Raw genomic sequence first — 24,795 nt, 5'->3', positions numbered from 1 at the left:
TAAAGAAAACTTTTCTATATGAAAAATGTTATTATGAAATGAATGAAATGAAAATGAAGTTGATTAATATAAAACATGGCATGAAATTAAATTAAATTAAATGAAAACGAAATGAAATGAGATGATATGGAATGAAATATAATCTCATTTATTTATGTACACACAGAAAAGAAGACATAGTACAGAGTAATAGGAAAATTATGTACAAAGGCACTGCTTATTTCTTTAAGAAATCTCTTCCAGCAAACCTGTGAGAGGTATGAGAATAATAATTAAAAGTGATGAGTGTGTCTAGAACAGCTAAAATAACAAATACAACATGAGAATTATAGTAATGCACATACACATAGCAAATATTGTTAAACTTGAATACAAAATATTATAAGTAACACAGTATATACGAAGAGTATAGAACAATGATCATTCGGTTGATGAGAGATAAAATTGTTTGCATAATTCTCTTCCAGGTCATTCATTCCCGTTTCTGCAGGATAGGTATCAGAGCATCGTGGTATGTGAGAAATGTATCTTCACGACGACCTAAATCTATAACCGATACGTAAGTATCTTAAGGAAGCGTCAGTACGCCACTTCAACAAAGCAGCGCGACACGAAAACTTTATCCGATCGCGAAGGGGAAAACGCAAAGCCGCTGTCGCCCGAAACAACTCGTCGATTAGGGTGAAAAGTTCGACGAGCGAACTAGCCCATTGACACAGCCGACTGAGTTTCTCGCTCGGATCTTCTCAATGGGTCGCGATTCCGATCTGGGTGGTAGATTTTGCCAAGCACTGCTCTTGCTAGGGCTAGTGTTAGCAAAATCTCTCAAGTTGAGCCCATGAGCTCACTTACCCGTCCGCGCGTAGCTAGAATAGCCCCTTAAGATACCAGCCAATAGGTAGGAAAAAAATAAATAATAAACTGAGTGTACTTTTTTTAGGATGGAGATATTACTAGTGCCCCATGCCTTTTCCGTTTCAGCAGGATAGGTGGGAGTGCGTGAACTCAACCGGGAGGGGTGGGATTTACTGACAGCTGCCTGAGCGCCTCCGAAAGAGACCTAACAGTTTGAGGGCAGCTACCTCGCGAATGTAAATACAACCGGATAGGAATCGCGACCCGCTGAGTTAATCCGACGAGAAACTCACAGGGTTTATGTTATACATATTTTATTTCATTCTCTTGCGGTCTAAATCTAAAGTGCCTCTTTTGGAGTGTCGAGTTTTATTCGCAGCGCTACAGAGACGTTTTTATTTCTAGATGTAGACCGTAGATTCTTTCGGTTTACATAATTATTGATCTTTAGACCGTTATTTCATCTAAGAGAAGCGAAACATCGTGTGAAAATGTCTGCTCAAAATGTTTTCGCATGAATAATTCGACAGGTTTCTTCAAGCTCAAAACAGAACGTTGAAATATGCAAAACGATTCAAAAAATATGCTTACCGCTGATCGTAAATCAGTTAAAATCTAAAAATTAGATAGTCATATCGAAATATTCTGAGAGTAAGTACTTAGTATGGTTTCTACTGAATAACAATCGAATGTTGCGAAACCTGTGAAAAACCTATTTGTATTTACATAGATTGCTATACAAAAAGATGTTTTCAAATTTTGTGTGACCGTGGAGATTGCTTAATAAAAGGCTTTAAAGTGTATTCGAAAAACTAGTCTTGTGTTCCCAAAACTTCTCATAGTAGGTATTTCAGATTTATTTACTTTATTACACTATGTTCAGAATAGATTTTCAACTAACCTGTTCAAAAAAAGCAATCGAAACTTTTTGCACAGCTGACGTCGGAAAACTCTATGTTATTGTCATCATAGAATTGTCAAAATATGCAGGTGACACGTAACTTTTTGTAATTAAATTATCAATTTTCGTCCTCCAAATGTGTAAATCCGTGAAAATTCTCGTTCGAAAAGTTCAATAAGCACGCGGCAAAATGTCCGACAAGAGTTTCGGTGATCATTTCGGTAGGAGTGTAGTGAAAAATCCTTTATTATCAAGTGCTATGACCGCCCTGTCTCTGGAAGATCTAAGTCATGCCGTTTTGCTGCCTGCCGAGCCTCTTCAACCAGCGTCCGCTAGTTCCGGTCAGTATATTTGTTTATTTTTAACCTTCATAGACGCATTAAGCTTAAATTCCGTGACGTAATAATGCGAAATGAGCCAAAAACTCAGTCACAGAATTCAGTCTGTCAATTTTGTTTCGTATGATAGGATTGCTTAATGGCACGTCTTGTTTTAGTGTCGTGAATACTAGAGACGTTCATTGTGCGCAGTTTTAACGCAGTCAAGTCGTTACAATCGTTGATATCAAACAATTAATTTCCAAAGTGCTCAAAAATGACTTTCCTTTACAAGTCATACAGAAACGCACCGTTCGAGAATGGTTTCACACCCGGACTTCGATTTTCTTATCGTTCTAAACTTAGGGCAGTACAAAAATACCTCGATGATGTTACTATTGTGAGTAAACATGTCAACTGTGATGCTAATACGATTACTAGTCTTAAAACTCATTTTTTTTTTCATAACTATGGTTTGGCGCTCTCACCATTATGAAGATCGTACTTTGAAATGCCTACCAAGGCTATAAAAAACGGATATCATTGTCTTTCCAAATAGCAATTGCTCTTATTCTACTCTACCATTATTGGTGACATTAGCTAAGCCAGTGAAGACATGATTGATTGCAAGTGATTTCAATACAAATCAGATACCCATTGATCATTGAAGTTCAAGTTGGCATTCTTTATACAGATAAGGTACATTTCGATTTCTAGAGATTAATCTTCTCATCAGAATATATTAATCAATCGTAATTGATGTTAGCAAAATAACTAAGCATGATTTCTTTTGCAAATATCCTCCCCCAAGTGATTCCCTCGCTAATGAGGATCATGGTTTTGATGGAAATTTGCCTTGTTACTATTATACCTAACCAGGAATCATGTTATATTTCCTGACATCAAAAGAATCAAATCAAATTTGCTCTATAAATAAAAATACTTTAAACATGTTAATTTGTTTGCTTAATTAGGTATACATACATAATGATAATTGCCATATCATTTAATGACGTGAATGAATGAATATAATGAAACTAAAGTAGACACAGGGGGCAATTTTGGTCATTTTGACTGACAAGCTCCTAGTTTTTTTTTGCTTAGTAAACCCTATTACTTTTACGGCATTTAATGACAACTGAATTCATTTTCACCAAAAAAAATTCAGGAAGGTAATAATAGATAGGTATTGTGTTTTTTTGTTTTGTCTTAATTGTGATTGCGATCTGGTGGTAATTTCAGAAGCACTGCTTTTGCTAGGGCCGATGTTAGGAAAGGGCTCAACCTTGGAGACTGCTTGTAAGACTGCTGACTTACATGTGAAGCTAGTATAAATCCGCGAGGTTATTAGTAGTATTTCTTATTAACTTTTTTATTGTATAGATGGTTGGATGAGCTCACAGCCCACCTGTTGCAAAGTGGTTACTGGACCCCATAGACATCTACAACGTAAATGCCGCCACCCACCTTGAAATATGAGTTCCAAGGTTTCAGTATAGTTACAACTGCTCTACCCTTCAAACTGCTGCTTCAAATTACTACTTCACGGCAGAATAGGCAGGGTGGTGGTACCTACCCATGTGGACTCACAAGAGGTCCTACCACGAGTAATTATGCAAATTATATGTTTGATTATTATTATACAATGTTATTCCTTCATCATAGAAGTCAATTGTGAACATTTGGTAAATTTGTAAAGTAGATAGCTAGCATGTGTAATTAAATCATAAACGTAACTTCTATCTTTTAGTATTGATTTCAAGTATTCAATTTAGCCCAGTTCTAATGGGTTTTTTTTATATAGAAATTTGTCTCCAACGCCTTTGGTATTGATTTTGCCAATGTCAAAGTATGTACAAAAATGACAGGTGCGTAGAGATATTTTTTTTTACTAAATACAAATAAATTTGATCAATGTTTTCCATACGCGAATCTGTGATTTTAAGAACAGCACAAACATATAATAATATGTTAGACTAACTACTTTAAAGATAAATATTATAAGCAGATAAAAATTTACACAGAATATGTATGTGTTTAGAATAGACTAAAGTTAATAAAGAATTAATATTGATAGGCTGGGGAATGTCTTTTGGAAGGATATCATAAAGAGGGGAGGTTCTAATGGTATAATAATGATCTATAATATCCTCGATTTTATGACTGTGTCTACCACAACTATGAAATAATAATAATAATGATTTTTAAGACCGTATAAGTTCATATAAAAATGATTGTATTTACATCAACAGTCTTGTTATTTTTAAAAGTTGACGTCGTATGCTTTTGTTTATCTTTTGAAATATTACTTATAAATACAAAATAATATATATGGTAATATGCGTATTGGCAAATAGAAAATGATTATGAAATAATAAAATAATAACGTGATTTTGGACATGACTCTTTATACGTAGGGACCGTTGAAACATTTGATACATTTCACACACTGCTAAATAAATTCTTCATTCTTATAAATAGACATGCTTTAACAAAAACCGACTTCAAGTAAAAAAAAGATATTCCAAAGCAAAAAACTAAAAACAATAGTTTTATCATCGAAATCGGTTGGCGTGATATTAAGCTGTTATGTTATTCATCTATTTGTCGCGCATGTACTTAATGCAAATTTAAGACTTATATGGTTTTCTCATGGATACCATTTATCAGAACTGTACTAAAAATGGGACCACGCAGGAAGAGTCAGCTTTCTAATAAAAAAAGAATCATCAAAATCGATTCACCCAGTCAAAAGTTATGAGGTAACAAACAAAAAAATACAGTCGAATTGAGAACCTCCTCCTTTTTTGAAGTCCGTTAAAAAAATAAGTAACTCCACTTTACTACATATTTCGCTATTGCATGCAATCATAGGCTGAGTCTGGTCAGTGTCTAACAACATCTATTTATACTTCTATACTAACATTATAAAGATGAAAGATTTGTTTGTATTGAATAGGCTCCGAAACTATTAAATCGATTTGAAAAATTCTTTCACTGTTTGGAAGCCACACTATTCCCGAGTAACATAGGCTATAATCTTTTTTTTTTAAAAAAAGCTAGGGATCTTTGTTAAAACTCCAGTAATGTAACTCAGAGGTCTAAAAAAATTACCTAAAATATTCTTTACAACGCGTGCCCTGCCAAAAATTATTGATGATAGAATAAAATAATGTACTACGACTTTGTAGAACACATTATTATTTATAAATAAAGAGTGTCGCGACAGCATATATCTAACTATTATAGTTAAACAACGTCAAATATCGTTGAAATTTTTGTTAAAGACCCGAGCGGAGCCGGAACGGGCCGCTTGTTACTAATAAATTGGCATCACTAATGTCTGCTATGATTCGCGACGAAAGTCTGTATCATCATACGTGCCAAAATCATCAGTTCTCTGACCATATTGATAGGGCATTCACAGTATCAAGGAACTTTAAAGAATTAACAGTATCTAAGCTTTCTAAAAATAGAACTAAGCTATCATCTGTTATAATATTTAGTATGTAAGGAATATAATTTTTCACATTTTTTTTAATCGCTTAGGTAGGTGGATGAGCTCACGGCCCACCTGGTGTTAAGTGGTTACCTACCTTGAGACATGAGTTGCAAGGGTCTCACTTTTAACCGTACAACGGCTGCCCCGCCCTTCAAACCGAAACGCATTACTTCTTCACGACAGGAATAGACAGGGTGGTGGTAGCTACACGTACGGACTCACAAGAGATCATACCACCACAAGACGTCGTACCACCTTATTTACCCCCTTGCTTATTTATGTTAATTTGATTGACTTGATATATTTTGATATACTTGAGATATTTAAGTGGTAATTTTAACAATATTTTAATAATTCTATGCACACTTTTGAAGTGATTTCTTTTAAGATTGATCTTTGAGTGTTAGGAGACAATGAGCAGTTGAAAAAATTCATGTTGGGTGTATTTTAGGAACTTGGTGCTATATTAGGGTTAGTAAAAATGATTTCTTATCTAGAACCCTTTAACTCGGTAACATACTAATATAGTTTTTACAAATAATATTTATAATTGTAGTATCACTTTTGTCAGAGTGGTCGTGGTTGTCATTCAGTATCATTGCTGCAGGCAGATGCTATGTGCCTCATGAGCAATCGCCACTTCTCCCAGTTTGTGGTCAACCTGGTACATTCACGTAAAGAACCGCCAACTGCCGACTTGACTTGGTCGATCTATCGCATGGGCAACCTTCAACGCGGTCTTGTGCCTTCTACTTTACAAATAATAGACACTACATGCAATTTTGTAAAACTAAACACAGTTGTACAGTTGATTTTTTTTTCTTTTTTCCTGCCTAAGTTGATGGTCTAGAGAGACCATATCAGCGTAACCTCAACTAATAGGTGAGCTCACGGGGCTCAAACCTGATGATGTTGTTAACACGAACCCTAGTAAGAGCCGTGCTTCGCAGAATCTACCACCGGATCGGAAACGCGACCCACTGAGAAGATCCGGCGAGAAACTCAGTGGGCTGTGTAATTTACTCGTCGAGCCCTGCGTCGCAAACGACGGGTTCGACGAGAAAGATGATCGGTGCTTGAGGTACCTAATCGGGATCGGGAGGATCCGAAATGACGTGTTTTGGGCGACGTCGACAGCTTTCCATTTGGTACGCAGGATCGGCTATGTAGTTTCTGGCGGCCACGATAAGAGGATTCTCGTGTCGTACCGCTTTATCGAAGTGGCGCATTGATGCCGACTGTAGATACTTACTGATGGATTCTAGGTCGATTATTGTCCATCTGACGGTGAGTGGTTATCGTCGCCCATGACCTCCAGCAATATCAGGGGTAGAGCCAAGCCGCTGCCTACCATTAAGTACTACTGCACCCAACTATGCAATATATTGGGTCATCCCAACTTAAATAATGACAAACTCTTAGAACTCAAGGTAGGATTAGCAAAATAGGGTTAGTTTACTATAAATAAATACGATTAGCTTTCTATAATTAGTGAATGAAATGTTAACTTCGAATAATATTTTTATTTGTAACGAGAAACAGTTTTCTAAAAAAAGTTTAAACAAGGTTTTTTTCTTAGGACATATTAACAATTCCATATCCGAGAACATAACATCAGTACTAATATGGTTAAGCAACTTTTGACAAATTAAGTAGTTTCTTAATAAAAAAATTAAATTGATCAAAAAAATACATCTTGTGTCCGTGAGCTTTATGTATGTGCTTAATCGCATTGAATAGCTTTCTAATAAATTAGATGTGAAAATTGAATTAAAATTACAAATTAAATGCGATTTTATTTTCACTATAATTTGCCGATCCGTTGGTGTTCAGTTATCATTACAATTATTTAGTTTTGACACGCTTTTAAATGGCTTGGACCTGTTTAGGATTGGGATTAGGATAACTAGGCTAAAAGTAAGGATTATAATTTTCTAATTCATATTTATCATGGAAGTGAGTTGTTTAGTTTTTAAAACAATCTTAAATCAGTTAAGTTTTGCGATCCAAAAAAAACCCTGCTTTTTCTTTTATTTTCCGTCACAATTATACAAATTTTAGTATACATTTTAAAATATTACCCGTATTAGTAATCAACAGCTTAAATTAATTGAAATTATGTATGTTTTTAAAATAATATTATCACGGCACAGTTTTTTTTCTTAAAGATTCTCTGGCTTGATAAGGATACCTTTGAGCCAACTAAGAGACAATAATCTCAGTTCTAGAGCTCAATAGGAAGAAATTCGTTCGATTCTCATTGTTCAAAATTGGCGCGAAAACATTGCACAGACAACATAATATTGTATATTGTGATTGGTGTCAGGGAAAAAAGTTCCCAATATTAATTTTCATTCAGTCATCAAAAAATAATAAATCGTAGTGTTTTAAGAGATAAATCTTTAACTATTTCACGGAGAATAGTGGTCGACTGAACTACTGAGCTCAATTATTAAGAAGTCAAAAAATATTTTTATTGGTTTCCTTTTCTTTCTTTTGATTTAATTACATTAAGTACATGTATGTAGAAACAGTTCCACGAATCACGTTTAACGTTTTATGTTTTAAACATTTTTGCTTAAGAAAACCAAAAAAAACATCGGGCGATACAAGTCAATCGATGCGCATTCGATGCTCGATTTGAGTACGTGATCCAAAATGGCTGAGGTCAGCCAAAAGTTAACAAACATAATTTTAGTCTTTCCACTGTTTCGTTTTCAAGTATAATGTAATGCGGACATTGGTATATTATGACAGCTACGTAACTCTAAAATGTCATCGAACATTGCTCGTCATAGACCTATATAGTAAGGACACGACATATTGTTCTATACGTACAATTGCTTATATAAATAGCACCCATTTTGAAGGCACATACATAAACATATATCTATCTCGTTCTTACTCAGCACTTTAACTCGCAGGAAAACAATATAACAGTATTTCAGTGCGTACATAAAATGAAACATGAATATACGTAAATATCTCCGTCTCCGTCTAGTGAGGCCGAAAATCCGCCATGTTTAGCGCGCCAAATGTCATTGTCACGTCAGTTCGGCCGTCTGTTTTGGGTTGTACATTATTTATTGACTATGATATCGATTTAATATGATTGATTATATAAAATTTCATAATTGATCATGCTTAAAACATACAAAAATAATAATTAAAACGTATTTTATAGGATCTCAAGAAAGTCGATGTCCTAAAACTATTATCTATATGTATTTAAATTCATTATGGAGCCCTCATCCGAAAAATCCATTTTTCGGTCGGAATCTATTGATCATGACACTAATCATAAATACCACTTTAAAATATGTCATCAAAACATATTTAGACATTCTGTTTAGATATTTCGGGAAAAAGGCTACCGACAAATTCTCTTCGGAACTATTTAAATAAAATAGTTTTATTCCGCAGTGAGTAAAACACTATTGTAAATTTGTTAAATATTTAATAATTAAGTGATTTTAGAGAGGAAGTCACAAGGAATGACGTTTGTAATTAATGAATAAATGTTCTGTAGGTGTTTTTTTTTTCACGCGGTCCCTTGATAAGTTTAAAATTTGAATCACTCTCAAGCGAAAGTGATTCAAATGGTGCGGCGCACCTTCCTTGGGGTGCGCTGCGGTAGTATGTTACGGACTTTAGAGTCAGCAAAACAATTAAAATAGATTGTAATAGTCTAAGAAAAACACGTACTCAAAATACGATAACATTTAGCATGCTAGAAATGGGCTGATGGCTTTGAACTACGCCATATCTATAAGTTTTGCGACAAACGACAACTTTATAAAATCAGTGTAGCAACTTTTAAAAATCATCATATCGTTTACTTGGCAAATTCGAAGGACGAACTTGTCTTAGATTTCACCCATCTAAATCATATCATATTTGCACATAACAATATACCTACTTACTTCCTATTAAAGTATAAATTCTACAAATAAATAATACTCAACAATATTTAAAATAAAATGAGCCAAGAAGGTTTATCGATAAAACCTGATAACATTTAAATCTTTTGTCACAGTGGCACGAAATTTTGGTTGACGTTTCATTTCCATAGGTTTCCTACTTCATTGTTGCTCGTTCAAATTTGACAGTTGACATTTGTTGACATTATCAATCACTCGTTTATTGTCTTGAATGATGCCGAATAATGACATTATATTAATGAACAGCCAGCGATGTCGTTTCCAATCCTTTTTTTACACGCGAACTTCATTTGGATTATTACGAATTGTAAAAGCAATATAGATAAATCGGTCCGGTCATTCTCTAGTGTTACGATTAACAAGGCAATTAGAATTTTCTTTATTGTTGTCATATTTGCATTTGATCAGAAAAGTATTTAATTTAGCCAACAAAAAAAGAGTTTTGTCATTATTAAGTACGGCAGTATATTTTGAACGCTCGTGCCCAACTTCTCTGACGAGAATTTTAAGAGAGGATGAAATCTGTCAATTTCGGCCATTTTTTTTAATGAAGGGTAGAAGCAAAGAGAACCATTTCAGTGTATTATTAAAAGTGTCCGCTGAAAGAGAGCAAATTAAGGTGGCGCCACCGTAGCAAGTGGAGAGAGAGATTTTTAAAACAGCGCCATAGACTACCATACTTAACTTCAACCCAGCACACGTCGCTCTGTTTAAAACTGCTATATTCATATCGCTTCCACTTGCTACACTAGTGCTGTTTCAATGAGTCTTCGAACAATAACTCGCTGTTTACAGGTCGAAACTTTTGTAGGACTTGTATAGGTTGTATAGGGGATACAAGATGGCGCTCCTTACTACTACCCACCATACGTCTAGTTTAAAACGTAGATTCAAAGCGACGAAGAATATTCGGCGCCAGTATACCGCTAATATTATTGTCATTGCATATTTATAATCCGTAGGCTTAAATCGTCCATAAACGAAGCATTTGTTCAAAGTACATCTTAAATTTACTGATTAAAAACAAAAATAAAAAATCTTAAATTTAAAAATTAAATAAATCGTGCCTTGCACCCGATAGATGTTATACTTATCAAATGACATCAATGTTAAGAAAAAAATAAATCAAAATTAAAAAATTAAAGTGGTAACTGAATTTTCTTATCCTAGAAAGTACATTAAAATACCTACTAAATAATTTAAAAAGACTTTTTCGATTATTAATTATTTCTATGAATATAAATTTCTTAATTACATACATTATATCTTAATAAATTATTTCGATTTCAATTAAGAACCTCCTCAAATAGGCCACTTGTAAATGTTTCGCTTTAATGATTCGATCAGGGAGCGCTAGATGGCGTTATTCTAAAATTATTAATCTTAACTAATATTTCTCGATGACGTGCTGTAAGGCAGCTCCCTGGATTCCTTCCGTCTTTTCACACACAAATATATAAGGTATGCGATTAATGCTATCAGAAGTATGCCCAAAATTATGCCCAGGACTATTGCTGCGATGGCTGTTTCGCTTAAATAACCTGAAAACAAAAATACAATGAAATTTAACATTAATTTTCCGATATGACACGGCCTAAGATCGGATATATGAGTCGTCTATTATCAAAGGTGGCAATCTGTGCATTTGGACAAAAAAAATTTATTGATATGTCAATACAGATTTATTTGAATATAATCTTCTCCTTCAAAGAATATGGTTCAAAACCTGCATTAAATAAAGGTTAATAGTTAACCTGTTATTTATCTAAGATGTCGTTCCGAAGAGTTTTGGGACTGCCAATGGAATACAAAATCAATAATTCGTTTTTCTGATTTACCAATCATTGTCCAAAAGTTTTTTTTTTTTTTTATTGCCCTTGTAGGCAGACGAGCATACGGCCCACCTGATGGTGAGTGGTTACCGTCGCCCATGGACTTCAGCAATGCCAGGGGCAGAGCCAAGCCGCTGCCTACCGCTTAATACTCTTCACAAGCCTCGTTTGAAGAAGGACATGTCATAGCGCTCAGGAAACACCGTGGAGGGGAGCTCATTCCATAGCCGGATGGTACGTGGCAAAAAAGATCTCTGGAAACGCACTGTGGATGACCGCAGTGGCTCCAGGTAGTATGGATGAACTCTACTCCGGTGGCGGGCGGTGCGATGGTAAAAACGAGATGCCGGTATCATCTCGAACAACTCCTCAGAGCACTCCCCATGGAACATACGGTACAAAATACAGAGGGAACCGAAGTCCCTCCGCAGACCCAGAGGCTCCAAACGATCCGTGAGAATGGGATTATCGACAATCCGAACGGCCCTCCTCTGTATGGAGTCAAATGGAAGAAGCTGGTATTTGGGAGCCCCGGCCCAGAGATGGGAGCAGTACTCCACGCGAGGCCGGACTTGTGCTTTATAAAGCAAAAGCCTTTGTCCAACGGCGGATCCAGGGGGGGGGTCATGGGGGTCATGACCCCCCCCTGAGCTAGTTCCAGGACTTGAACTAACTTGGACTAATTGAAGAACATCATGATTTATTTATTATCTATTGTTATCAAAATTAAATTATAAGTTCTTAACTTGCCCACGACTATGTGTCCCCCTCCTGGCGCCAAAGCTGGATCCGCCCTTGCCTTTGTCCAGGCGTGAAGTACCGCTTCGCTCTGTTGAGGACTCCCAGCATTTTGGACGCCAACTTGGCTTTGCCTTCCAAATGACTCCGAAACTGGACATCGCTCGAAATGTCGACCCCAAGTATCCCAATACTCTCGGAAGGTTGCAGGGATACTCCTTGGAATCAGATTGCCGCCTTTGATAATAGTCGACTCATATAACGCTTCTTAGATAACAGTCAAAAATGATGGCTCTATCGCTTAGAAGGATCAATTTTAGCTAGCACCATCACTGCACAAGCTTTCAGAGAAATTGAGTTATTTGATAAGTTAAGTTGCTTCGCGCGATTCTATATTCTGTGGCGTGTTGCTATCAGAGATTCTGATGCTCTCGGAACTAATGTGCAATCTCACCAGAGATATCGACGACGTAGCTATTCGTATTCCCGGAGGCGTCAACGGCGTTGACCAGCATCCTGGGAGCGCAACACGTGGCTCTGTACGTCGCGGTCACTTGGTCCCTCGTCCCGGAGATGAAGTTCTCGTACGTCAACCCGATAGGCGACGAAGAGAGGCGAAGGAGCCCTGCGGAGTTCACATTTCGCATTTGAGTGTCGGACCAGCAAGATCTTTTCGGGCTATTTCGAATGAAACTTTCGTTTGCAATGTTTCACCGCAGATATGTATTAGTCAGAATTTCGGGCTATTTTCGGGGATTAGAAGAATCAGATCTGGATTACTGAGCACCGATGTGTGATTGGGCTTGAAGAGAGGACTGCAGTCATATGATAATGACCTTGACTCACGAGGATAACGGAAATCGTGTTGGGCTGTATATGGATTTATGCACCCCCTTAACACTCGGTGATATAAAAACGTATGGCGTACATACTTGCCATCGATAGGAATGTACGATAAAGGATTCCTAGAGCATGTTATAGAGACTGATACATAAATACACAACGGTGGGTACAAAGATATAACGCGGACGGACCCTTGCTCTCGATATGTTGTAAAGTTTCTACCTGATTCAGAGTCTCTGGCGATGATGGTAGCGCTCCAAACATACTGGGCGCAGTCCTGACCAGTCCTTCCTATGCACGATCCTTGGAACACGTGACTGACTTCCGGTGCCAAAACATCGTTTACCGTTTCTCCGGTGTTGATAACGTAAACGTGTGCCGATATCGACACTGGTTCAGTACCTAAGAGCAGAAAGAGACGGCTATATTCGTTTGGAGCTACTTCTCGTTTTCGTAAGCCTTCCAAGAGATACGTTCCAATTTAACCATACTAATCTAGGATTATCTGCTTTGTTATGGGAAACGGGAACATAACACACAAGATAAATTAGTGTACTGCGATGCTGAATGCTAAATCTTTAACAAGAACACTAAAATCTAGCTCTTGTACGCCGATACAATTAATTGACCACTATATCATATCGTCGACATAAAATTTTAATTGAATTGTTGACCACAAGGAATCGTCCTAAAGTGAAGATCCGCCTCCGTTAACGGCCAAACCACAAGATACAATCGAGGTTATTTGTATTTAAACAAACATAAACTGCAAAAGATATTTTATTGTTCACGATTTATATTTGTAATTATTCACGAAAAGTATTAAGCTATTGCATAGCTTTTATCGCGGGCGTTGCGCGCGGCGACCGAATCAAGAAATTCCGTAACGAAAATAAAACTTAACAGTCCCCACTCCGCCTACCACGTAGCTCGCGTTCAACAGTCACACGTTGCGCTTGTGTAGTGTTTGTGAATAAGCACGCGGCGTGACGTCGCACTGCATGCGCATCATAAAAAGTCTGCCCATCTCTCTCTCGCGCGGTCTAGCTTATGAATGTGAAGGGGACAGTTAATGTTTTGCTTTTGTTAATGTTTATAAATATAGCGTGATCTTATTTTATTATTGTTTTAATATTAAATGATTATTGTCTAATTATAATTATTATTGCATAAGTTGATAAAAAATGCTATGCCAATAGCTTTATCGCGGCAGTCCCCGAGTGGCACACGTGTAATTTTTTTGTTAAGCATATTAAAAAAATGATGTTTCAAAAATTAAAGAGACGTTGTGCTAATGCTTTAATACCGAATCGTTGATCCCATTTGGAATCACAGTTGGATTGGTCAATATTCTCACCGTATGCCGTAAAGGTGATAAGATCTCTGGTTCCCGGTTGAGCGTTTGTCGGTATCGTCGCGCTAACGATCACATTTGCCGTCTGGCCGGACGTCAGGAGTTGCCTGCAAATAATTTAGTTATTCAATTCCATTCTTTTGGTTTTTAACGAGAATTTGCATATAATATTAAAGGTATCTGTAATATAAATAGCAAATAACTGTTGCATTGTAGGATTGCCTCTTGTAAAATAAATTTCTCATGTCTAAAAATCCATTCTTCGTCTATTGGAGGTTCTTAAGCTGAGTCATGCTCATCTCCCCTAACAAATAATACTTACGCAGCCGGACTGATTCCCGTTAGAAGCCTAAGTTCACCGACCGCTCCGAATGTAAACCTCACAGATTGCTCTCTGTAGTTGGTGACTTCGAAATGTAACTGAAAATACAAATGAATAATATCGTATAGGAGATTTGGTTGTAATCATTGCTTAAATCAAGGAATAAAAAATTGTATGCAAAAATATTGAGATTCTTCATAATGATATGCGTTAGTTTGTCAAAGTTCTTCTTTTTTGAAAGGTAACGCTAAATGCTCATTATGTTTGACTTCGTGGAGTAGTAGCTCAATTAAGGCGGGATACAACAGGGGCAGTGATAACAATCTGCCCGTCATCATGGTGTTTTGTAGCTCGAATGTCGAAGTGTAGGCAACGAATTAAATGTCAAAATTGTGGTAAGGACTCTAAATAGCGTTAATAATAATTTTTTAATTTGCTGTTTATGCCGTCCCACTACAGGTTTCATCTTTGGAATTATGTACCACTAGCTGTTATAAGCGGCTTCGCTCGCGTGGTCAATGAAATGGGGTTTGATTAATTTTTCGAAAATGTCTCGTAATTTTTATAAACTGTTTCCCGTGAGAATATGTTTTTTCGGGATGAAGGGTAGCCTAAAAATCATGACAATACGTTGCTTCGTTTCGACGTGAAAGAAGAACAAACAAACAAACTTTCAAATTTATCATATTAGTATGGAAGTTATATAAAAAAAGACAAGTATATAATAAAAGTAAAGGCCGTTGTGTTTGTGCCCCGAGTTTACGGCTCATTTTCCCATCGTTTGTCGACTTATACATTAACGATGACGACACCCATCCGGTTTCGATACGATTTTAAAATAAAGTAAATTAACCTGTAGGTTATCTCCCGGTGCTCCATAAAGGGTAGTTCTCAGTCCAATCTGTACCGCAGTCAGGAGGGCACCTCTCTGATTCATCACCTGAAAGGAATCGTCAATATAAATTAATGCATTTAATGCGATTAGCACAAGATTTCCATGACAAGCTTTTGTAATAGATACTGCGACGTGAATGCCTTTGTCAATTGCGAGAGAGATTGATTGGATTGATAAACCTGTTTTAATCTGAACTTATTGAATTTTAACATATGCGTGGCTGAAACTGCGAAGGATGTGAAAGCTTGTTGAATATTCAACGTCATAATTCAAGGTCTTTTTCCAAGTGCCTTCCCGTGGCTCACTCTCGCCAATTGAACCTCATGGTTTCCGCGGCCAAGGACTAGAGTCGGACCCGCCGCACTGTACTGACTCGCGCCTAGCAAAGCGACTTAAATGTGTAGCTGCTGTGTAGGTTTTTAATGCATTAAAAAGGGGACCTTATCCAACACCGAAATACATATTCTTGCCGGGCTTCAAAAATTAAGTTACGTATTTTCAGCTGCTTAGTGGATTTGTCAAGGCGGAGGGCGGTATTAATGTTGCGATGCCCATGAGCCAAGCGGACCGAGATGGTGTTCATTTAAAAATAATAATTAAGTAATCGATGTTTTTTAAGCCTTTCTCGACATTGAAATGAAGGCTCCTTAAAAACCGGCTCTGAATGTGGTTCGGTAATAATGTTCGTAATATTGCACCAATATATTGACGTTATACGAAAGTTTTATGCGTAATATTTACATTCGCATCGTAATGATCGGTGTATTGGGAGTACTAACATTAGAATTCTTGATTAAACATTTAGATGTTGTATAGTGGATGAGGTAACAGCGCTCGACCTATTGATGTCTGTTTGCGCTAGAGATTTGGACTGTCGGAACCTTTTCTGATTGGTGTCAGTCAATGTATGAAAAAAAAACTAAGTATACTATATATATCTTAGTTCGCACTCTCTCTCTTCAACCGGTCCCTCATTACTGAATATTGTGACTTCGTTTGATTCCGTCAATTAGTTGTCTCAATCGATTACGTTCTGTAGCTTGGTGGAGTGCGTCGCTGACAGGTATTTTACGATTCGCACAAACAGTCCAATAATATAAACTTATAATCGGTAATAGAAGTTTAATTCCGTATCAATCACATTCAAAAAGTCAAGGAATACCGGTATTTTCATTGTCTGTCTATGATGAGTCGAGTTCGACGTACGACTTAAACCATAGACACAGCCCATTGAGTTTCTCAACGAATCTTCTCAGTGGGTCGCGATTCCGATTCGGTGGTAGATTCAGCGATACTGCTCTTGCTAGGGTCAATGTTAGCAAACTCTCTCAAGTTGAGCCCGTGAACTCTCACCTACCAGTTCGAGAGTACATCGAATAGCCTCTTAGGTTACCAAAAAGTAGATGTAGAAATTACCTGTGACACAATTCTGCTCGTAGTAATGTTGCTTGTGGAGCGAAGAGTCTCGTGATGTTGGAGATTTTCGTTTTCGACCCTCTCGAGGTCGTTGACTGCATCGGGAAAGACGACGGCCGCCGATCGTCCGGTCCGGGCTTCCGGCCGTCGCAACGGACCGGCCAGACGGACGAATGGTTCGCCTGGAATCGGATCAAGATTTTGTTCAGCATGCAATGTATGCGTCGAATGTTACTTTAACGTATAATGATGCGTTCTGAATGTCCTGTTAGGGGGCTATGCGTGGAATGATTTAAAATAGCAGAAAAAATCTTACCACCAACATCCCTGCCGATTATTTTCACGTAATTCTTGTTCCCCTTAATGCTTGGCATAATAACGTCGGCCATCAGCTCCGTCGATAGATCCCTCTGGTCTACGGGTTCGTCTCCGACCATAGGCTGGTAGCTGGAATTAGAGATGAAGAGATGGAAATAACCATTTTGTGTAACTCTGCGATTGACCATCTCGGTGGTGCGCTGTTATAGTTAACGCCCCTGACTTGTGAGCCCAGGATCGATCTCCGCATCGGGCAAACATTCGTGTGATGAACAGGCTTATTGGCTCTTGATATATGTGTAAATTTAAACGCATGGAGGTACGTATATCAGTGTTTTGTGCCTTTAGTACAGGGATTTTTAGTTTTCTGGTGAGATGTCTGAAAGTGATGACTGACTGACGGTTTTTTTTTTTTAATTTTCATTACTTTCTCTTAAGTTAGATGGTTGTTTATCAGCGTATCTGGTTCTGATCGTATACTAGAGTAGGGTGAATGCAGCCCCAATACAATCATAGATAGGTCATTAAATTGAAGGAAACATATCGAGGGGTGAAAGGCTGTTTGGTTTAATTGATATTTTTGCAACTTTATAGGAGAACCATTTAAAGTTCATACATTTGAAAAAATATCAATACAAAAAAAAAGCTTCTTGAGCTATTTGAATGGAGTAAACTTAATTGAAGTTCTAATTAAAAACGTCGAACTGTTGATGCTGATGCCAAATAAAACGGACCTTTAATTACAAAGATAAATGTCGCGTGTTAAGCGAAATCGCGGCTTAAACCGAATAGCCTTTCAACTCTCGACATGATTCTCAGTCACAAAGGGTGATGCTCCCCAGCAGGGAAGACCATCCTGCCTGATGGGCCTACCTGAAAGGTAAATTGGCCAGTTCAGTTCCGTATTCGTCGACAATCAGCGACTCTCTCACGCTTGCCACAGGTCCGGTCACACGCAGCTTCAGCATATCTGGAGAGAACAGAGGAAAGAGTAGAGTAGCTTTCGGTTTTTTTTAAGCGAAATTCCAGAGTCGATTAAACCGGAAGTTTTGCTAACACTGACCCTAGCAAGAGCCGTGCTTCGCAGAAGCTACTACCGGATCAGAAACGGGACCCACTGAGAAGATCCGGCGAGAAACTCAGTGGGTTGTGTCTATGAGTTAATTTACTCGTCGAGCCCTTCGTCACAAGCTACTACATAGCATACAAGCATAGACACTATGTTTTTTGTAAATTTCAGCCTATGTGTTACTCTGATGTGTAAGCTTTGCGTCATATTTATTTATATCAAATCTAGAAGCCCAAAAAATAATTTTCAAGCTTTTAGCTCTAAAAATGACGATACTTCCATACACTTTTTTATAACACAGACCCCCCCCCCCTCTCTTTAACCCTTTACAAACCCTTTTTCGGATTAAAACGTCGCCTATGTCGTTTCCCAGGCCATCTGTGTACCAACTTTCATTTAAATCGGTTCATTAATTTTGGGATGAAAGCGAGACAGACAGACACAGCTACTTTCGCGTTTATAATATTAGTATAGATTTGTTGTTCTCTATAAATGCTTATCGCTTTAGTTCGAGGTTTCCTTAGATGATAACCTTAGATAACCTCAGCTTGTTCTATGTCATTTCCTTATTGGTGACGTGTTTTATATTCGGTTTGCATGTATGTGCTTTAAAAATGGAGACCTTAGAACTCATATCTCGAGGTAAGTGGGGGGGGTGGTGGTGGCAGGATTACGTCTTGTGAGTCCGCGCGGATAGGTACCACCGCCCTGCCTGTTTCTGCCCTGAAGCAGTAATGCGTTTCGGTTTGATGGGCGGGGCGGTTGTTGTATTGGAAAAGCGGAGACCTTAGAACTCATATCTCAAGGTGGGCGCCGGCATTTACATTGTAGATGTCTATGGGCTCCGGTAACCATTTCATACCAGGTGGGCTGTGAGCTCGTCCACCCACCTAAGCAATAAAAAAATTAAAAACATCCAGAGAAGTAGAGAAAACAATCTTTTTCATCACAGGAATGTTTGCCCGATGCGGGAATCGAACCCACGGCCCACGGCGCGACAGTCGGGGCGCTAACTACTGCACCATCAATTCAGTTATAATATACTTGGTTCTGACATTCCGATCAGAAGCTTCAGGATACAAAAAAGTAATAGATTATTTTAAATTTCGGCCCGAAATTATTATTTTTATTAAAATTTGAACTTCCATTTCGCTCTCATAGATTTTAAATAACTGTAATTATTAAGTAGTCGTCCAAGTAACGGATGTCTTTGCGTCTTTAAAATAGTTTATGTTGTATGTGGCCAAAAGTGCCGTTTCCCTGTGCCGGAACCGGGAAAGAAAAATGCTGACGTCATACGTAATGCAATGTTTATTCGTCGAGCTGAGCGTTTGGCGTTGTTAGTTGGCTATTTCGTGAACCCGCAATGAAATACAAATACAGATTTCACCCTCGATCTTTGACCGCGCGCGTAATTTGAACTTCATTACTACGCAATGTAATGCAAATTCAGTTTTGTTTTCTTTCTAATACGTTTGTTTTAATGCATCATACCATTTGTTTCGTTTTTTTATATTTTATAAGATACAGTCTTAAAATTATGACGGTACATGTCATTTTTGTACAGCAATCATCAAAATCATCTATGATTGCCTTGAGTTTTATCGTTGAAGAAAAAAAAAAGCGTTTGACATATAGATATACACACATCTTTGTTCTATTTCTAATCTGCATTATTTTTTAATTAAGATTAGATTATTACATGATCGTATTTTAAACATCAAGGCGTAATTATATTATTTATTGACATTTGCAATTGATAAGTAATGTTTAGTTGTGTCCAAGGCTCGGTTGATTACGCATCTCGTGTTTAGTGGTACGAAGTGAAGTTGTGTTTTTCCTCGAAGGGGTTCGAATGTGATTATTAAAAAAAATCTAGTTAAAAATCGAATAAAATTACTAACACATGTACGTATAGTACGTGTATAATGTGTTTCGGATGTCTTTGCTGTCGAAATGACCGGAAAAAAAAAACAAAAGAAAATTAATCGTAAAAAGTAAAATATCTATGAGAGACACGAAAATTAAAACTTCTTTCTAATTTCGAATTAGCTCTTCAGGAACCCGCTGCGTCGCGTCGTTGGCTCAAAAAGGCGGTAATATTTGCGAGTTCGATTTTTAAATATGACGCTTAGTGGTTTGTTTATATAGTTTTTTTTTTTCGTTCTCCCCAATCAAACGGTTGCAGTATTTCGGATGTAAGTCTTTAGCGCTGAATGCAACGTATAAACGTTATTAATGCGGAATTGAAAGATTGTTTTAATATTCGTCGTTATCATCGTAGTAAGCGCGTTCCAAAGGTCGTCGGTTCAAGATCGAGGTTCCGCGACAATGTGTTTACTTGACAGCGTCTGACGGAATATAAAAATAAATAAATAATGTTTTAGTTATTAAAGAGCCAGCAGTCTCTTGCTTTTATTAAAATTCGATCATACATTATGCAAGACACACCACGAATGTACATGACCCAGAAAGAGACTAGAGAGACTACAAAAAAAATATTAATTTTTCATTTGTTCGCTCAGAATGTGCAGGGGCTCTATAAAGAAATCGCGGAGGTCGTTACCTTAATAATATTAATAAAAACATTTTGACAGCGAATAATCGTCGTCTCATTAATAGGACTTAAACGTTAAAGTGGCTCTATAACACGGGCGACCTTGATCGTGGCATGGTCGTAAAAAAAAGGTGTTTTTGTTTTTTTTTTCTTAAATTTGAAACGCAACTGTATTCACAGCCTTTTGGCTTCCTTCCGATATTTCGAAATTTATAGAATCGATCGCGTCAAGGGCGCGAGATTTGCGTGAAAATTGTACTTTTATTGAAGCATTTGCATGGGCGTTCGAAAATATAAAATTTGTTTTATTGAAAAAAAGAATATGAAAAAAATAACGAGAAATGCGAACGTGAATTGGATTCTCGTGTTCCTCCTTTTCAATTTTTTTTGGGGATTAAAGTGTCTTATGTTTTGCCTGAAATGAATAATACGCTAAGCATGGCGCGGTAGGGTATAAGACTTAAAATACACATACTTATTATGATCACCAATGTAATTAGCATTAGAAAACATTTTTGAACACGTGCCGAATGATGATGACAATCGATTCACTAAATAAAAATCGATTCCTTCGATAAATTAAATCAAGAAATTTTAACGATACACAAAAGACGCGTTACACATTTAAGTCTGTGCGATGAAAAAAAAAACGCGAGCTTCGAACTTCGAACGAGTCGTTCGACATTTAAAACCTGTCGTCGTCTCTCTTGATTTAGTAGTGTTGGGAATGTTAATTCGATTTCGGTATTCGGTTAGTGATTCGGTTCGGCTTCGAGATTCACGGCTCGCCAGGTATTGAGAGCTTGGATAGCGGTGCCAGGGTTTCGGTATCGGCTTTGAATGAGAACGGGGCGGACTTTAGTACCAACGGAATATCAACGTCGTGACATCATAGATTGTCAATAACTATAAAATAATAACACACAACATGGAGCGTATCTAGCGTAATGGTGATGGAATTTTTGATTGAAAAATTTAAACATTAAAATTAATACGTATTAAATTAAAGCATCGCCTTTATTTCCCCTACCCATTCGCTGTTAGTATAAAGGACAATTCCAGTTACGCCCGGACTGGTAGGTGTACTCACGGACTCAACCTGAGAGAATTTGCAAACACTGGCCTTTGTAAGAGCAGTGCTTCGGTGAATCTACTACCGGATCGAAATTACGACTCACTGAGAAGATCCGACGAGAAACACAATGGGCTGTGTCTGTGGATTAGTTGGCTCGTCGAACTCTTTAAGTACGAACACTTATATTGCGTACGAAGCCCTAATACCGAATTTAGCGAATGTGACCGACGACACTAGAGTATTTTCGTGTTAAAAAGCGAATACCGACCTTGACCCAGAAAAGGTGCGAAGCCATTTTTTCGGGAATCTCGGCGTTGGAATGTAACCGTAACTTCACTAAGGTTAGTGTGTTTATTATTATTAGTATTAATATTGTGATATAGTTGCCACGATACCAATGTTATAAAGATGTGATGTTTTTTTGCTTTTGATTTTTGTTAGGTTGGCAGTTTTGTAATTCTGTGATTTGTTTTTTTTTCTCGGTTTGATTTTATTGTATTGTGATATTGGTTTTACTTAAGTAGGTATGCTTATATTTTTTGTTTTGTTTGTGTTTGAAATTCGAATTTTATTCTTTTTACGTAATTAATGCGCGAATCTGTTCGTTTTTGGCGGGAATCAGCGCGTCACGCTGTTACGATGATGTATGTAATAATTTCTCGGATTTTAAACAAATGTAATAATTTGTTCTCGGACGAAAGCGCTTGAGCGGTTCGGAGAGTTTTTTTGTTTTTTCGTTTTCCGTCCGATTCTTACCTCGAAAAGTTCAATGAACCGAAGCGCTCTTCGCCAACGCGCTATTATTATTGACTTGTCCTATATATATTTTTGTACATTATGTCGACGGAAGAAAGTGGAATTTTCTTAACTTGAAAAACCCAACTCGCATATACGAGAGTCATTAAACTATTTCAAAAATACATAACTCATATTATGTTTATAAAAAAGTTAAAAGTTGAACATATGAAATTTGATGGAAAAGAAATAAGATGAAGAAAAATTTATTGTAGATAAAAAATAGACCTAGATCATTAGAAGCGTTTATTTTTCTTTTGATACCAGAATATCGAGAAGTGGAACGCTATTTGGTTTAAAGAGATATTTTTGCAACTTTACACATGAGCCATTTAAAGTGTAGGTAACATTTGGAAAAAATAACACAATAAAAAAAAAAACTCATACTGCTATTTGTTTGTTAGTATCGGAAGTCAATGGAGATTTTGACTTTGTGATGTCCATGGACCACACTTTGCTAAATAGGTTAGGCGTTTCACGTCTACTTTAGACTCAGTAATAATGTCAGATCCACGGACTTCGGTTCTGTGATGTCCATGGACCACAGTTGGTTAAATAGGTTAGGGGTTGCTCGTCTGCTGGTATCGTCTTACCTGCACCGTCGGTGCCTACGTCCAGGTGGATCTGGGCCCTGGCCATGACGCAGAGCCTGTAGTCGCAGGTGTCGCAGCGGACGCTCAAGTGCCACTTCCCCATCATTCCTGGCTGTGATTCCGGATCAGGATTGGCCGGTAGAACTGATAGTCTAGAAAGGAGATTCCGTTCTTAGATCAGAACAACTGTTGTTCTTCAGTCGCTTCGAGGAAATATACAACGCTATGCTCTGATAGATTCTTTTTTCTATCAAGGTTCTTGTCTTCCAGCTCATTTGGAGACAAGAGTACCCACAAATCGACACTTCTTGCTTGCCGGTCTTGGCTCGTGAGATAGGCACACCGTGTCTCTCTGGATGTACCCTTCTCGAGGGTTTTCGGAACAGGGGAGCTTACTTAGCTAAGAAGGTCTGCTTGTGTCGTGGGCTTTGTAAGGAGACTAATTCTCTGAGTATTCTACTAATGAACTATGATTGGGGGTAGCTGCATTGGGGTTGTGTGATTTAAGTGCTCGGGTGGCTTAACAAGTGGGAGAACGTAACTTACGCGTCTACGTCAGTATTGGCGCCCGGCAGTATCAGGTAGACGTCTCTTGGCGACAGGCTTTCGGTCCTCGATTCCGCCGAGAATGAGGATACGGAATCCGTGTCGTACAGGTCTATTTGCGGCGCTGTTGGGGGGATGGAGAGATGTTAAGTCTTACGTGGTCAAAGAATCTTCCAGGCTAAGTTACGGGATGTGAAAGTTGTGGTAGGGTGACACCCGCGCGGGTAGGTACGACCGCCCTGCCCATTTCTGTCGTGAAGCAGTAATGTGTTTAGCAGTAGGGTAGCCATTGTACTGTAAAACTGAGACTCAGAGGTCATGTTCCAATGTGAGTCGCGAAATTGACGTTGCTGATATCTATGGGCACTGGTTAACCACTTACCATCTCGCATATCATCTTATCCTCACCCGACTCTGCCCTAAAGTGGGATAAGGAAATGAGGGAGAGAGAGAGAGAGAAAACGTTAGCTTACCATCGTTTGGAGGGTAGAGTACGGCATGTTCCACAGCTCCCTCTATGAGTACCCTCAGGGCTGTTACTCCGTTTTCAACTGTTAATCCAAGCGATATAGCTTCACCCCCTCCCCGCCGCACGAGGAGGGTCTGTGAACAAAGATATTACTTGTGCTACATACCGACTTTCTCTTTCTGGCGCTCAATAAGCAATCTTGATTGTTGACGAGATGGAGGCACTTTGCTCGGGCAAGAAAGAGACGAAAAGTATTTTGTTGGTTGCCGAAAGTCGAAGATTATCTGGTCACATCTTTTCCCTACCTATTCCCTGGTAGCCTAGAGGGCTATTCCAGCTACGTTCTGAAGTTCAGGTGAGCTCACGGGCTCAACCTGAGAGAATTTTGTTAACTTTAGCTAAACCTAGCAAGTTTCGCTGAATCTACCACCGGATTGGAATCGTGACCCACTGAGAA

At 37.9% G+C, this 24,795-nt stretch overlaps 2 protein-coding genes across 7 annotated transcripts in view; one reads left to right on the top strand and one right to left on the bottom strand.

Moving 5' to 3' along the window:
* The first annotated feature begins 1,570 nt into the window (after positions 1-1,570).
* Positions 1,571-24,795, top strand: part of LOC101741044 (uncharacterized) — a 90,317-nt gene continuing 67,092 nt past the window's right edge. For 2 of the 3 annotated variants that reach the window (XR_002430923.3, XM_004922190.5), the window contains exon 1: positions 1,805-2,097. Coding sequence is in view for 2 of the 3 variants with exons in the window: in XM_004922190.5 (XP_004922247.3) it covers positions 1,947-2,097 (151 nt within the window). In the remaining variant the exon portion in view is untranslated. Of the gene's footprint in view, positions 2,098-24,795 lie in introns of all 3 variants that reach the window. The other variant, XM_021349697.3, reaches the window with a different exon arrangement.
* LOC101744060 (uncharacterized) overlaps positions 9,957-24,795 on the bottom strand; it is a 41,837-nt gene continuing 26,998 nt past the window's right edge. For 2 of the 4 annotated variants that reach the window (XM_062670976.1, XM_062670977.1), the window contains exons 9-21: positions 24,343-24,472; positions 23,870-23,993; positions 23,324-23,475; positions 18,108-18,204; positions 17,233-17,363; positions 16,917-17,098; positions 15,459-15,545; positions 14,606-14,703; positions 14,287-14,390; positions 13,152-13,331; positions 12,541-12,711; positions 12,099-12,304; positions 10,841-11,057 (exon numbers count right to left, since the gene is read on the bottom strand). In XM_062670976.1, coding sequence (XP_062526960.1) covers positions 12,105-12,304; positions 12,541-12,711; positions 13,152-13,331; positions 14,287-14,390; positions 14,606-14,703; positions 15,459-15,545; positions 16,917-17,098; positions 17,233-17,363; positions 18,108-18,204; positions 23,324-23,475; positions 23,870-23,993; positions 24,343-24,472 — 1,656 coding nt within the window. In that variant the 3' untranslated portion in view covers positions 10,841-11,057; positions 12,099-12,104. Of the gene's footprint in view, positions 11,058-12,098; positions 12,305-12,540; positions 12,712-13,151; positions 13,332-14,286; positions 14,391-14,605; positions 14,704-15,458; positions 15,546-16,916; positions 17,099-17,232; positions 17,364-18,107; positions 18,205-23,323; positions 23,476-23,869; positions 23,994-24,342; positions 24,473-24,795 lie in introns of all 4 variants that reach the window. The other 2 variants (XM_012692530.4, XM_012692534.4) reach the window with 1 other exon arrangement.

This window comes from Bombyx mori, chromosome 11 (genome assembly GCF_030269925.1).
Source record: "Bombyx mori chromosome 11, ASM3026992v2".
Classification (NCBI taxonomy): domain Eukaryota; kingdom Metazoa; phylum Arthropoda; class Insecta; order Lepidoptera; family Bombycidae; genus Bombyx; species Bombyx mori.
This window is presented reverse-complemented; position numbering and strand designations above follow the sequence as displayed.